General features: G+C 30.8%; 2 protein-coding genes across 3 annotated transcripts in view; one reads left to right on the top strand and one right to left on the bottom strand.

The window, feature by feature from the left end:
• The window catches only part of tom1l2a (target of myb1 like 2 membrane trafficking protein a), a 42715-nt gene extending 37368 nt beyond the window's left edge, over positions 1-5347 (bottom strand). For both annotated transcript variants that reach the window (XM_073842936.1, XM_073842944.1), the window contains exon 1: positions 5287-5347. In XM_073842936.1, the coding sequence (XP_073699037.1) occupies positions 5287-5338 (52 nt within the window). In that variant the 5' untranslated portion in view covers positions 5339-5347. The remainder of the gene's footprint in view (positions 1-5286) is intronic.
• An 828-nt stretch (positions 5348-6175) lies between these two features.
• On the top strand, positions 6176-15498 carry drc3 (dynein regulatory complex subunit 3). Its single transcript, XM_073833160.1, has 12 exons — positions 6176-6333; positions 8204-8320; positions 8415-8581; positions 9849-9995; positions 10815-10934; positions 11344-11456; positions 11550-11724; positions 11828-11959; positions 13114-13184; positions 13261-13384; positions 13527-13658; positions 15388-15498. Exons 1-12 carry the CDS (start codon positions 6180-6182, stop codon positions 15496-15498), a joined length of 1563 nt encoding a protein of 520 aa, XP_073689261.1. The 5' UTR covers positions 6176-6179.
• Positions 15499-16010: the final 512 nt, after the last annotated feature.

Here is a 16010-nt window from a genome sequence, read left to right as displayed (position 1 = left end):
GTATATCAGTAATAATCTAAAACAATACCAGTCTTTCAACAGTAGCAGTAATACAGACCCAATTTGGGAGCCAAGTTTTCAAAACAGCCTAGACTGATGAGACAAAACCACAAGGATCTTGATAATAAATATGTAATATTTATGAGTGGACATTAATGGGGATCAACGAGTTGAAGGTCCAAACTGCAAAGGAATAAAGGCCTTGTCTAGTGAAACGATCAGACATTTTCTAAAAAAAAAAAAAAAAACATTTACAAAGTGTTTTCAAAGTGAACGTGCAAAGAAAGTCAAACACCCTTTACGAAAAAAGGTAAACGATGAGGTGAAGGTTTTGCTCTACCCTACCTTTTTAAAACTGGAGTACACAGACAAAGTCAAGCTAGTGCAAACCAAGCATTTGAGGTTGAAAAGTAAATACATTTTTATTTTGTTTAGAAAAGGATTAATCGATTTCCTTGAAAACACCCTTATTCCTTAGCTGGGATCATGTAGAGCCCTTTGAAGCTGCACTGAAAAAAGTGCAACCCATTGATTCCTATTGAAGTCCACTATATGGAGAAAAATCCTGGAATGTTTTCCGCAAAAACCTTCATTTCTTTTCGACTGGAGAGAGACATGAACATCTTGGATGACATGAGGGTGAGTTAAAAATCAGCAAATGTTTATTCTGGAAGTGAACTAATTCTTTAACAAACACTAGGCTATATGCTATTAATTTAACTGAATCCCTTAATTTTTATATTACTATAGTTTTTGCTGTGGTTACTGTGTGTTACTGTGACAGCCTTATCTATTTCAGAGGCATTACTTCTGATGACACAGGAAATGAATCAGGAACTGTGAAGCATGCCTTGTCCATATTAGTACCAAACATTTACTACCTTGTTTGCGTCATTCATACACTACTGTTCCAGTTTGGTGTCAGTGCCAATACTGAAAAAAAAAATGTTTCGTGGTTTACGCCCAAAAAAATGTTTCTTGAGCAGCAAATCAGCATATTAGAATGATTTGTGAACAATCAAGTGATATTGAAGACTGGAGTAACAATGCTGAAAGTTCAGCTTTGCATCACAAAAATAAATTACTGTTTAAAAGCAATCCAAACACCTTGAACAGTAATAATATTTCACAATATAACCGTTTTACTGTATGTTTGATCAAATAAGGAACTTCTTTTACAAACATTTTAACATCTCACCGACCCGATCAAACTTTTTGAATGGCAGTGTATGACCAAGACACTTCTTCTCCGTTCTGTACTGTCTCTTTCCTCCTCTGTCAGCTCTGCTAAGAAAAGAATCTGCTCTTACAACAGTCATGTACAAGAGCAGAGTGATTGAAAACACCAATATCTGACTCAAAAATGCTCATCTGTTGAGATGTTGTCCTTTGGTTCAGCACATCCTGAACCTGCAGGATCAACTTATGACCTACAGGCCCGAGTCCAGAGACGTGTTGCTGAGAATATGTGACCCTGGACCACAAAACCAGTCTTAAGTCGCTGGGGTATGTTTGTAGCAATAGCCAAAAATACTTTGTATGGGTCAAAATTATTGATTTTTCTTGTATGCCAAAAATCATTAGGAAATTATGTAAAGATCATGTTCCATGAAGATTTTTTGTAAAATTCCTACTGTAAACACATCAAAATGTAATTTTTGATTAGTTATATGCATTGTTAAGAATTTAATTTGGACAACTTTAAAGGTGATTTTCTCAGTATTTAGATTTTTTTGCACCCTCAGATTCCAGATTTTCATATAGTTGTATCTCGGCCAAATATTGTCAATAGAAAGCTTATTTATTGAGCTTTCATATGATGTATACATCTCAGTTTTGTAAAATTTAACCTTATGACTGGTTTTGTAGTCCAGGGTCACATATGTTTGCAAATTGTTACCAAATCAAATGAGAGTGTCCATAATATAATTCACCAGCTTACAAATGTGACTTTGGACCACAAAATCACAAAAAAGTGAGATTTATACAGCATGTGAAAGTTGAATAAGATCTCCATTGATGCATGGTTTGTTGGGATAGGACAATATTTGATCGAGATACAACTATTTGAAAATCTGGAATCTGAGGGTGCAAAAAAATTTAATTATTGAGAAGTTCTTAGCAATGCATATTACTAATTAAAAATTAGGTTTTCATATATTTACGGTATAAAAATATATCACATGGAACATGATCTTTGCATGATTTTTAGCATATAAGAAAAATCAATAATTTTGACTCAATGCATTTTTGGCTATTGCTACAAATATACCCATGCTACTGTTTTTCCAAAATCTTGAACATGATACACAGTTCATTCAAATTAAACTTAAGTATAATATGATATAGATTGCAATATAGTGACTAATGATTCACATGAGGATTTGCACGGTTGCACAGAGCATGCTTTGGCCTAAATATGCGGTCACACGAGTCAAATTCCTGCAAAATTTTGCAGGCCGAAATGCATATTGTTTATTACAGCATTAGCGATGTATGAAGCACAGCTCACACAGAAGTCACTTTCAAAGCAAGCAGAGTTTTGTTGCTCAACACAGTGAATTTGCATGACCAACTTGAACAAGCAAAATTTGCAAGAACTTTTTTGTGATGCTCCCAACTGCTTGGATTCAAGGCTGCATTTTGCTCACAAAATTCAGAAGATGTGGCCATATCTTAAAGGTGGGGGCAGATTAGCAATATTGCACGGGCAAAAAAGCGATGCAGGAAGCACACCTCATACATTCGTCACTTTCACTGCTGCAAATTTGCATTACCAACGAAATCTGCATGGGAATTTTTTTTAGCCTTACAGGAAACTCCCAAAGGTGCGGATTTCTCTTGTAATGATTGGATTTCACCCACAGAATGTTGCAGAAAAGCTCATCAAACACTTAACACCAACATCTCCAGCACAAAGGGAAACCATATTCTTTCAGCTGAACATAACTATTTTCAAATCACCTAGTCCAGTATTTAAAACTGTGGTGCCAATGTGCATCATGCATTTGCAAGACATACAGAACACCATTGTTTGAGATACAGACTAATCATCCAATTTATTCTGGTCTCAACACACAATGCTACCTAGGAACTCCAGTCAAATACACACCGCAAACACACAAAAAAAAACATTAAATGCAAATATACTGCCAAACATAGATTCCCTCGCTTAAGCACTCATATGTAACACAGTGGTTAAAGACACTACATGTGCACCAGTTTGCACACCCTGCACTGTCAACAAATCGAAAGTCACATGACTGGATCACTGCAGCTTTATGACACTTGTAAGCAAATTCAGGAGCAGACATATCAACACAAACTGGTTTTAAGATTCATTACTAAACTGCACGTCAACTATCAGTGAATGCAATTAAACCTGAATGCTACTCGTCAACAAATGACATGCACATTTGCTTTTGAACATCCAAGATTTCAGGTTAAAACTATACATAGGCTATTTAAAGAAAATAGGTCATGTAACTATAATAATTGTGTCAAAATATATTTACAATAAAATACACTACAAAGTCGCAAGTTTTTGAACTGTAAAAATTGTAATGTTTATTAAAGAAGTCTCTTCTGATCACCAAGCCTGCATTTATTTGATTCAAAGTACAGCAAAAACAGTAATATTCTGAAATATTTTTAGTTTTCTATTTGAAAATATTTTAATATGTGATTCGTAAAGCTGAATTTTTAGCATAATTACCCCAGCCTTCATTGTCACATGATGCTGATTCGCTGTTCAAGAAATATTTATTATTATTATTATTATTATTATCAATATTTAAAACAATTGAGTACATTTTTCACAGAAAAATCCAAAGATTAGAATAAATCTGAACTTTTGTAAAATTCTACACTTTACCATTCAAAAGCTTGGCTTTTTTGGGGGGAGAAAATGATAGAAATTAATACTTTTATTTTTATTTTATTTTTACAAGGCTGCTTTAAATTGATCAAAAGTGAAAATAAAGACATTTATAATGCTATAAAAGATTTCTGTTTCAGATAAATGCTGTGTATCTGAACTTTCTATTCATCAAAGAAACCTAAAATATACTACTCAGCTGTTTTCAACATGACAATAATAATAAATGTTTTTTGAGCAGTAAAATCAGAATATTTGAATGATTTCCGAACAATCATGTAATGATGGACTGGAGTAATGCTGCTAAAAATTCAGCTTTGAACTCACACAAATAAATGACATTTTAAAATATATTCAAATAGAAAATTTGTCAATTTGTTATTTTAAATAGTAAAAAACTGTACATTTTTACAGTTTTTACTGTACTTTGAATCAAATAAATGCAGGCTTGCTAAGCAGTAAAGACGTCTTTAAAAAAATTTTAAACTTTTGAGTGGTATGTTATATTAGTAATATATTACAAAATATATACAAAAAAATAAAAAATTATAAAATATTACAAAAATGAATACAAAAATGCAACAATATCAACTCTCACACATTTGAGCTTCCATTTTTACTAATTATTAATAATAAATCAAAATTATATTAAATATATTATTTAATAAACTACAATATTTAAAAAAAAAATTAAATTCTGGTTAATGAATGGTACTTTTTTGTTAACTGTTTATCATCTGTCTTAAAGTAATAATTTTCCAAAAATAAACATATGTTTAAAGTATAATATTGTGAGATCAGTATTATGTATTAAACCAAATAGTATACAGTAACTATTAATAACAATACTTAACAATACAGATGTATTGTTCCATCCCTCAGCAGTGACATTATTCTGCATGTAAAACTTATAATGAATTGAATGATTCACGTTATGATGATCTACTGTACTTACAGCACTGAGCAAAGTTTGTAACATTTGAGAGTAATCAAAACGCGAAATATAAACATGTAAACTGAGTTCGTAACTCCTCAATGTTAAATGTTAGAGAGAAGGTGACAGACATAGACTTCAGTTTCAGCCTCAGTCTCCATTCAGCCCCACTAAGAGTTACGATCTACTGGCAAAACACTCATCTCACTCTCTAGTAATGAATTTTCCAATAACAAAAACAAATGACTAGAGTTTCCCAGTAGCATCTGTGTGTTTGCACCGGATGAAGATGCTGGCTAGCACATCATCTAATTTAGCTACCAGCTGACTGTTAACGCTCCTGTATGATGCTGCCTGCACACATTTAACACACATTTAACGCCTTTAAACACGAGCAATGGATAAATATGGTCCATTAACTATTATTAAAACAAATTCTATTAAAGAAGAGGCTATTATTAAGCCGCTAACTCACCAATGCACTGGCCAACGGGAGTGCTGTACGGATTCCCCAACAAGAACTCCATCTTGATGACAACAACGATCCGCCGACAGAGAGAGGCTGACGGACGGCGCGCATAAGCCCCGCCCAAAGCGATGTTTGATTGGTCTAAGCAAGCGAAACTTTTAATTGATTGATCAATAATCCTGTCAATCATGGGAAAAGTCTTAAAGGCTGATTTCCTCCTAAAAAGGCTATGGAAAGATCTTATAAAAAGATAACTTCGAAGTTAAAGAAATGTATGGACATTTATTTATAGTTTTTTCGCTATTTGTTGCATTTTGTGACGGGTACTCGTGAAATATTTCTTTGTACTAAATCTGAAATTTACATTTCATGAATGAATGAATGATCTTACGAATTTAAATAATGACTTACTCGGAAAATACCACTAAGTTATATGACTCGTTATCAACAACAGCAAAACCAAATAAAATACTAAATAATTAAAAAAAACATATAAACAAGCGATTCATTAGTGGAACAAAAGGTTTATACTACCATATCAAACTATTAAAATGAGGTTAAAACTGTATAAATAAAAGCTACTAAATTCAAGGCATACCGGAAGTTACTAACCGTCGTCTGCTGTTGCTAAGCAACTGTGTTGGCGTCCTCAGACATATTTCCAGACAGGTCTGTTATCAACTGAGAGTTTATTACCAAATATGAGCTTTTAATACATTAAACTCACTTTTGAAATGGTGACTGATACAATGTTTTGGTTGGTTTTATCGTGACATGGCTCTAAAAGCAATCGTTTTGTATGCACTAACGTTAGATACCGTATCATTGCACTTCTGATCTCCGTAGGCCATGTGTTTCCGCAGGTAAACAACGGTTCCTGTCATCAGAAGCACTGGAAGATGAACTTCCAACAGGATGAACCCAAAGTAATAGATGAGGAGATGCTACAAGAAGCAATTGAGGAACAGGGACCTCAGGGACAAGCTGGAGATATAGCCAAGAAAGAGGGCATCCAGTATGAAGACGTGCTGCAACTGAGACTAGACTACAAGAGTAAGAACATCACTGATCATTTCACACCTAAACTGTATCATTTGAATATTTAATATATATTTGTGGACATATTAATTAATTTAATTAATTATTTAAGCATAGTTTACCGCAAAGTCAAGAGAAAATGTATTTATTTCATTATAAAATAATTCATTCATATTTAGTATATAATAATATAATATATGAAGAGTTCATTTGCAAAAATTTGCAAAAATCAAGTTTTTTTCATTGCGCATTTCCAATTAATTTAAATCAAACTGCAGTTGGGTTATTTTTATATAAAGTAAAAATAACTTTAAAATGCAGCTAACTAACACAATAAAGCACATGATACAAAAGACATGTTAACATAATAAAAAACATGATTTTTGAAAATGTAAAAAAAAAAAAACACTTCATATATTTATATACTCCTGCTCAAAAGTTTGGGAAAACTAAAAAAAAAAAAAAAAGTCTTTTATGCTCATCAAAGTTCCATTTATTTGATCAAAGATACAGAAAAAAAAGTATTATGAAAACACTTTTTTTATTTTAATATACTTTAAAATATAATTTATTTCTGTAATTCAAAGCTGAATTTTTATCAGCCATTACTCCAGTCTTCAGTGTCACAGGATCCTTCGGAAAAGATTCTAATATACTGATTTATTACTTTTATTATCAATGTTGTAATGTAAACAGTTGTGCTGCTTATATTTTTTTAGAAGCTGTGTTTTTTTAGAAGCTTTTTTTTTCAGGATTCTTTGATGCAAAAAAAGTTTAAAAGAGCAGCATTTATTCAAAATAGTAATTTTTCTAATATAAGTCTTTATATATTTATCTATCACTTATCAATTTAACAAATCCTTGCTGAATAAAAGTATTAATTTCTTTCAAAGAGAGAAGGAAAGGAAAAAAATGAAAAAATTATTTTAATTTTTAATAAATAACTGCTTTCTATTTGAACATATTTTAAAATGTAATTTATTCCTGTGATTTTAAAGCTGAATTTTTAGCATCATTACTCCAGTCTTTAGTGTCACATGATTCTTCAGAAATCATTTTAATATACAGTTTTTTTATCAATGTTGAAAACAAGTAAAAATTAATTAATTTATTTATTTTTAACCTGTGATACTTGATCAGGATTATTTAATAAATAAAAAGTTAAAAAGAACAGCATTTATTTAAAATAGAAATCTTTTGTAACAATATAAACTGCCATTTCAAAGCATTCTTTTTTAATATATATATCTTTTTTTATTCAGCAAGGGTGTGTTAAACTGATAAAATGTAATAGCGCAGACTTATATTATTAGAAAAGATTTCAATTTTGAATAAATGCTGTTCTATTAAACTTTTTATTCATCAAAGAATCCTGAAAAAAGTATCACAGGTTCTAAAAATAAAAAAACAGCACAACTGTTTCCATTCGGTAATAAAAGTAATAAATCAGCATATTAGAATGATTTCGGAAGGATCATGTGACACTGAAAACTGGAGTAACTACTGATGAAAATTCAGCTTTGCATCACTGGAATAAATTATATTTTAAATGTTTTAAAATTGAAAACTACTATTTTAAATTGTAATAATATTTCACGATATTGCTGTTTTTTTTCTGTATTTTTTATCAAGTAAATGCAGTCTGGATGAGCAGAAGAGAATTCTTTAAAAAAAAGATTAAAAATCTTACTGATCCCAAACTTTTGAACAGCAATGTGCGTATATATATTCTGCATGAATGTAATGTAAATGTAAAAATAATGTAAAAGGACATTAATGAGAATTGCATAAGAACATGCTCTTCATTATCATGATTGTAATGGTACAAAAATACTATATGGGTCTTCTTGCTTTCAAAAATATAATGATATTAATGTTTTTGCAGACATCCTGAAGATTTACCACCTCTGGCATTTCACCTCTTTAACGAAACTTCAGCTGGATAATAACCTTATTGAAAGGATTGAAGGATTAGAAAAACTCACTAATTTGGTTTGGCTTGGTGAGTTCAGGTTGTCTAACTGATATCAAAACAGATCCAGAGTATCTGTTTGAATCATCAGACACTAATAAAGTGTAATTCTTGTATTTCTCAGATTTGTCATTCAATAATATTGAGGTGATTGAAGGACTGGACTCTCTTGTGAAACTTCAGGACTTGAGTTTGTTCAACAACCGCATTTCTGTCATTGAAAACCTGGATATGCTGCAAAACCTGCACATCCTCTCTATCGGAAACAATACAATTGCACAACTTGAAAATGTAAGCCAACTGTATTTTAGATGAAAAATTTGTGTGATAAAATGTGTGCAGCTATCCACTAATCAGTTAATTTCTCAATGATTAACCCAATGTACACTACCAGTCAAAAGTTTTTGAACAGAAAGATTTTTAATGTTTTTTAAAGAAGTGTCTTCTGATCACCATATATGTGACCCTGGACCACAAAACCAGTCATAAGGTTAAATTTTACAAAACTGAGATGTATACATCATATGAAAGCTCACTAATTAAGCCTTCTATTGATGTATGGTTTGTTAGGATAGGACAATATTTGGCCGAGATACATCTATTTGAAAATCTGGAATCTGAGGGTGCAAAAAAATCAAAATACTGAGAAAATCACCTTTAAATTCTCCCAATTAAGTTCTTAACAATGCATATTACTAATCAAAAATTACATATTGATATATTTATAGTAGGAATTTTACATAAAATCTTCATAGAACATGATCTTTACTTAATAACCTAATGATTTTTGGCATAAAAGAAAAATCAAAAATTTTGACCCATACTATGTATTTTTGGCTATTGCTACAAATATACCCCAGCGACTTAAGACTGGTTTTGTGGTCCAGGGTCACATATTTGATACAAAGTCCAGCAAAAACAGTAATATTTTGAAATATCTGTACAGTTTAACATAACTGTTCTCTATTTGAATATATTTTAAAATGTAATATATTTCTGTGATTTCAAAGCTGAATTTTAGCATCATTACTCCAGTCACATGATCCTTCAGAAATAGTAGAAAGAAGTGGAAAGAAGAACAGCATTTATCCTTTTTGATCAATTTAAAGCATCCTTGCTAAATAAAAGTATTAATTTCTATAATTTCTTTCCCCAAAAAAACTGTTACAAAAGCTTTTTATTTTCAGATAAATGCTGATCTTTGGATCTTTCTATTCATCAAAAAATCCTGAAAAAAAATACCTGTTTTTAATATTGATAATAATAATAATAAATGTTTCTTGAACAGCAAATCAGCATATTAGAATGATTTCTGAAGGATGAGTGGATAGTATGATGCTTAAAAATTTAGCTTTGAAATCACAGGAATAAATTATATTTTAAAATAATATATTCAACTAAAAAACTATTATTTTAAATAGTAAAAATATTTAAGAATTTTACACTGAGTGCTGTACTTTGGATCAAATAAATCAAATCTTTAAAAAACATTACAAAACTTTTGGTAGTATATGTCACTCAAACATAAAGCTGACGAAAATCATATCCAACCCCACAGGTGTTATACCTCAGGAAGTTTAAGAATTTACGCACTCTCAATCTTGCGGGAAACCCCCTCTGTGATGAAGAGAGGTACAAGATATTTGTGGCAGCGTATCTTCAAGACTTAGTTTATCTGGACTACAGACTGCTGGATGAACAAACGGTTAGTACAGTAAGACTTCATTTAGTCATTTCTAATATTTTATATTTCGTCTTCTTTATAAGACCTGAATCTATTTGTAGCTGGTTGGCTTAGTTGTTCAGCTGACCTCATGTGTATGTTGAGCTACTCATATGCAACTATTACAGAAGGTTCAAACACTCACTGATGCTCCAGAAGGAAACACAATGCATTAAGAGCAGAATGAATGAATGAAAATGTGTACATTTTTCTTATTTTGCCCAAATATCATATTTTTTTCATTTAGTACTGCCCTTCAGAAGCTACAGAACATACTTAGATGTTTCCCAGAAGACAAAATAAGTTAAATTTACCCTGATCTTCATATTTCAAAAGTTTTCACCCCCCAGCTCTTAATGCATCGTGTTTCCTTCTGAAGCATCAGTGAGCGTTTGAACCTTCTGTAATAGTTGCATATGAGTCCCTCAGTTGTCCTCAGTGTGAAAAGATGGATCTCAAAATCATACAGTCATTGTTGGAAAGGGTTCAAATACACAAAAATGCTGAAAGTATTAAGAAGCAAGTGTATGTAAACTTTTGATAAATGTAACTATTATTTTCTCCTGTGGACTATATGTAAATATCTTTTATGTTAAATATCTTATTCGGGTATGTACTAAATAAAAAAACAACATGCATTTTGAACGATCCCGCTTATTTTGCCAAAATAATTAACATTTTGCAGATTCTAAAAGGTGTATGTAAACTTTTTACTTTAACTGTAACATTTTGTCCTACTGTTCTTTTTATTGTTGTATTTTAGTTCTGTTTGTAATTAATGTTTTGTGTTCACGTACACAGCGTGAAACTGCTATTACAAAGTATCAGTATGCTATAGAGGAAATGCAACAAAATGAGCTACAAAATGAGCTGGCACTTGAGGCTCAGAAGATCAGCAATGAGGAGCTTCAACTACACAAGGTGACCATCTTTACTCATGCTATCTCATTTAGTCTAAATAAGCTTTCCATTGATGTATGGAGGCAGAGAAACAACTATTTGAAAATCTGGAATCTGAGGGTGCAAAACAAATTAAAATATTGAGAAAATCACCTTTAAAGTTGTCCAAATGAAGCTCTTAGCAATGCATACTACTAATCATAAATTAAGTTTTGATATATTTACAGTAGTAAAAGTACAACATATCTTCATGGAACAAGATCTTAATATCCTAATGATTTTTGGCATAAAACAAAAACCAATCATTTTGACCCATAAAATATTTTTTTGGCTATTGCTACAAATATAGCCATGCTACTTGAGACTGGTTTTGTGGTCCAGGGTGACATTTACACGATGAAATCCCTCTTACTTCTTTTTACTTTCACAGGACGCATTCGTGGAGCTCTTGAATGGACCTCAGCTCTATGACAGCATGTTTGCTGACGATCCTGATGCAGAGAACCTGGCTCTCCTTCCTGGAATGGAAGCATTATTGGAGTTATATCCTTGTCAGGAATGCCAATTACAATCGAACAGCAATTAAAAATATTAAAATGCCTTAAAAAAATCAATTTACCTTGACAATCCATATACATTCAAGAGCAAGATGGAGGCTCTATGTGTGCAGATATTTGATGCGGGTTTGACTCAGCATGCTCAGAGAACGGCTGAGGTGGAATCCTTTTTTACCTGTTCCCGTGAGGCAGCGGCTGACAATCAGCACAAAGCAGCACAAATAGCAGCTGACTTTGAAAGGTCCAGGAGGCAGGTTCGTTTCTTCTCCCTCAGGCAAGCTGGGAAAATGATACAAGCAATTTCTCACCAGCTGGACACAGCAAAATGCTCACAAATGAAATTCCATTTTATTGCAGAAGATTGCGGAGATGCAACAGATCACAGACACCGAGCTACTTGAAGCCCACATCAATTCCTGCCAGGCACAGGGCAACCAGCTGTCTGAAACCCTCATGAGTCTGGAACTGCAGTTGGTGGATCAACTGGAGGTCAGAATATTAACAAAAAAGGAATAGTTGACTCAAAAATATAAAGGCCATCCTAGATGTAGATGAGTTTGTTTCTTCATGGGAACAGATTTGGAGAAATTTAGCTTTACATCACTTGCTCACCAGTGGATCCAGTACAGTTAAAGGAATAGTTCACCCAAAAATGAAAATATGTTTATCTGCTTACCCCCAGAGCATCCAAGATGTAGGTGACTTTGTTTCTTCAGTAGAACACTAACAAAGATTTTTAACTCAAACCGTTGCAGTCTGTTAGTGATTTAATGGCATTGGATGGGCACCAAACCTTTGAAAGTAAAAAAAAAACATGCACAGACAAATCCAAATTACACCCTGCGGCTCGTGACGATACACTGATATCCTAAGACACGAGAAACTGAACAGCATTTTTTTTATCTTTTTTACCAAATCATTTACTCTTAATAATGGTAACCATTGACTGCCATTATATGACTGACAGACTGCAACGGTTTGAGTTAAAAATCTTTGTTTGTGTTCTACTGAAGAAACAAAGTCACCTACATCTTGGATGCCCTGGGGGTATGCAGATAAACATCACATTTTCATTTTTGGGTGAACTATCCCTTTAATGGGTGCCGTCAGAAAGAGTTTGAGAGTCCAAAAGCATCACAATAATCCACAAGTAATCCACATCACTTCAGTCCATCAATTAATGTGTTTTGAAGTGGAAAAGCTGTGTTTGTTTGGACTGTTTTCACTTGTAAGGAGTGCTTGATCTGTCCATATTTCACTAAGAAAGCAAAATTATGGATTTTGGACATCTCGATTGATTGATTTATTACAAACACGCAGATTTTCACTTCAAAAAATGTGGGTCATTGAGTGTTGCGGATTACTTGTGGATTATAGTGATGTTTTTATCAGCTGTTTGGGCTCTCATTCTGACGGCACCCATTCACTACAGTGGATGCATTGGTGAGCAAGTGACGTAATGCTAAATTTCTCCAAATCTGTTCCCGTGAAGAAACAAACTCATCTACATCTTGGATGACCTGAGGGTGATTACTTTTAGCAAACTGTAATTTTTTTAAATAAATATTTTTTAATGTGTTATAAATGCACCATATCATAACACAATAACCAAACTGAGGTTTTACAAATCTGCTTTTTTGAAGGAAATCATCAAAGACTTTGAGAGGAACATTTCAGACATGGTTGGAGGATTCATTGAATATGTGCAAGGCATATATCCTTTATTCAACAAATCCTAAACACACACACACATTCTTTTATTCAATAATACTTCTTTGACTCTGGCAAACATTTGCACAGTGCAGAGACCTGGAAAACCAGCACTATGAACAGCTGCTTGAGATTGCCTTGGCAACACTGGAGAAAGTGGTCAAAAATGAGCTAGAGGAGGAAATACCTGAGGATGTGGCCATGGTCAGTCTTGATCACTTAATGTAGAAACGAATAATAATTTGTGTTTATCTGTTATGAATAATGAAGAAGTCTATTTATGTCCCAGACACTTATTTTGGTATTGATTGCTGCTTTGCCCTCCATTTCCTATGCTGCTTTGTAGCTGTTGGTAGATAAAGACACAGTGACCAATGCGGTCAGTGCTTCCCATGACACCCACCTGCTGAAGATTGATAACAGAGAGGATGAGCTAGTTACACGGATAAACAGCTGGATGAGAGGATTGCTGAAATCAGTATGTGATCATGAACACACTTCCTTTGGCATCAACAAAATTATTTTCTATTATATGCTAAATATTTTAGATTATATCATATATTATTTTATTTTTATTTTATTTATTATATTATATTAAACTGTATTATTTTCTACATTTTTTTATTTTATCGGTGTCCAAAATCACACTTTCTGTGCCTGAACTTTAGACTAATTAACAATTTAATTTATTTATGTAAATATTACATCATATATTAATATATGATTATATTTTAATTTGATTTATTATATTATATTAAACTACATATTATTATTTTATTTTATTTTTTATTTTATCACTGTGTAGCCTACCATGCAGCTGTCCAGGATCACACTTTACGTGCCTGAACTTAAGACTAATTAACAATTTAATTAATTTATTTATTTAATTTATTATATTATATTATATTATATTATATTAAACTATATTATATTATTATTTTATTTTATCTTATTCTTTATTTTATCACAGTGTGCAGGATCACACTTTCTTGCCTGAACTTTAGAATAATTAACAATTTTATTATTATTATATTTTTTAAATATTATATCATATATTAATATATTATTATATTTTTATTTTATTTATTATATTAAACTATATTATATATATATTTTTTTTTTTTTTTTTTATGACAGTGTAGCCTACCATGCAGCTGTCCAGGATCACACTTCCTGTGCCTGAACTTTAGACTAATTAACAATTTTATTTATTTAATTTATTTTATGTATTATATTATTAGTATTAAACTATATTATATTATATCATATTATATTATATTATAAGTTAATCTTTTTTTTATTACATCACAGTGTCCAGATAACACTTTCTGTGCCTATATAATTTAACAATTTTATTTAGTTATTATTTATTTATTTAATTGATTTTATGTATTATATTATATTATATTATTATTTTATCGTATTTTTTTATTTTATCACAGTGTCCAAGTTAACACTTTCTGTGCCTAAATTTTAGACTAATTAACAATTTTATTTATTTATTTAATTTATTATAATATATGTATATATATATATATATATATATATATATATATATATATATATGTATGTGTGTATATATATATATATATATATATATATATACATATATATATATATTATATTATATTATATTACTATTTTATATTATTTTTTATTTTATCAGTGTCTAGGATCTCACTTTCTGTGCCTAAACTTTAGACTAATTAACAATTTTATTTATTTATTTAATTATTATTTTATATTATATTAAACTATATTATTATTTTATCTTATTTTTTGTTTTATCACACTTTTTAGGATAACACTTTCTTTTTTGTAATATTATATCTTATATTAATATATTATTATATATTTCATTTGATTTTTTATTTATTATAATAAACTATATTGTGTTATATTATATTATATTATATTATATTATATTATATCATATTATATTATATTATATTATATTATATTATATTATATTATATTATATTATATTATATTATAATTTTCTTTTATTTTTATGACAGTGTAGCCTACAATGCAGCTGTCCAGGATCACACTTCTTGTTATATATTATCTGAACACAACAATTTTAAATTAATTAAATAATTATTATATTATATTATAGTTTCTATTTTATTTTGTTGTCACAGTGTGTCAGACTTTTATTATCAAATAAAATGCAAACATTGTAATCTTTTTGTGTGTGTTAATAGATACACGATGAAGAGGTGACAAGGAATCGCAACCGCATCTCAGAAATCCAAAACTACATTAGTTATGTGAAGGATGAGCTGGAGGACATGCGTTTGTTTGAACACAATTAAAATGTTTCTCAAATCAAATTAGGAAAAAAAAAACTAATTAACTATAATAAACCAATTTTGCTATTTTTGTTGTTAGATATATACCAGTGTGCACCTGTATTATGATTGTTTATTAAATACTGAGATGATTTGGTTTGAATGTGCTGTATTTTATGCAATGCTGCCATCTACAGAGAAGTATCAGAGTTACAACAATTCCATTTGTTGACAGTTAAGAGAGAGAGCTGTACATAAAAGGACATTTCTCAAATAGGGTGTAGGCAGCTATATATATAAATTAAGCATTACAATTACATACATATAAATGTACTAAGGTCTCTATAGATAACACAACTCATAACTCACTTTTTGCCCCAAAATAAAATGTTTTGTCTACTTTGTTTATCAAAATATCACATTAAAAAAACAATAATAAATCAAAAAGAATGTTCTTGTTAATATACCTACAAACTAACAAACGCTAAACACGTTTTACTATCAAATTCGTTGTTTAGAAACTGCTGTCACAATGC

Source organism: Garra rufa, chromosome 1, assembly GCF_049309525.1.
Source record: "Garra rufa chromosome 1, GarRuf1.0, whole genome shotgun sequence".
Lineage (NCBI taxonomy): Eukaryota > Metazoa > Chordata > Actinopteri > Cypriniformes > Cyprinidae > Garra > Garra rufa.
This window is presented reverse-complemented; position numbering and strand designations above follow the sequence as displayed.

Excerpts from the sequence above, each read along its gene's own strand:
- drc3 (XM_073833160.1), top strand. The coding sequence starts at position 6,180 with ATGAACTTCCAACAGGATGAACCCAAAGTAATAGATGAGGAGATGCTA. Across the intron at positions 13,185-13,260 it reads ATTGAATATGTGCAAGGCAT|ATTTGCACAGTGCAGAGACC; the intron begins ATATCCTTTATT and ends ACTCTGGCAAAC. Across the intron at positions 13,659-15,387 it reads TGAGAGGATTGCTGAAATCA|ATACACGATGAAGAGGTGAC; the intron begins GTATGTGATCAT and ends GTGTGTTAATAG.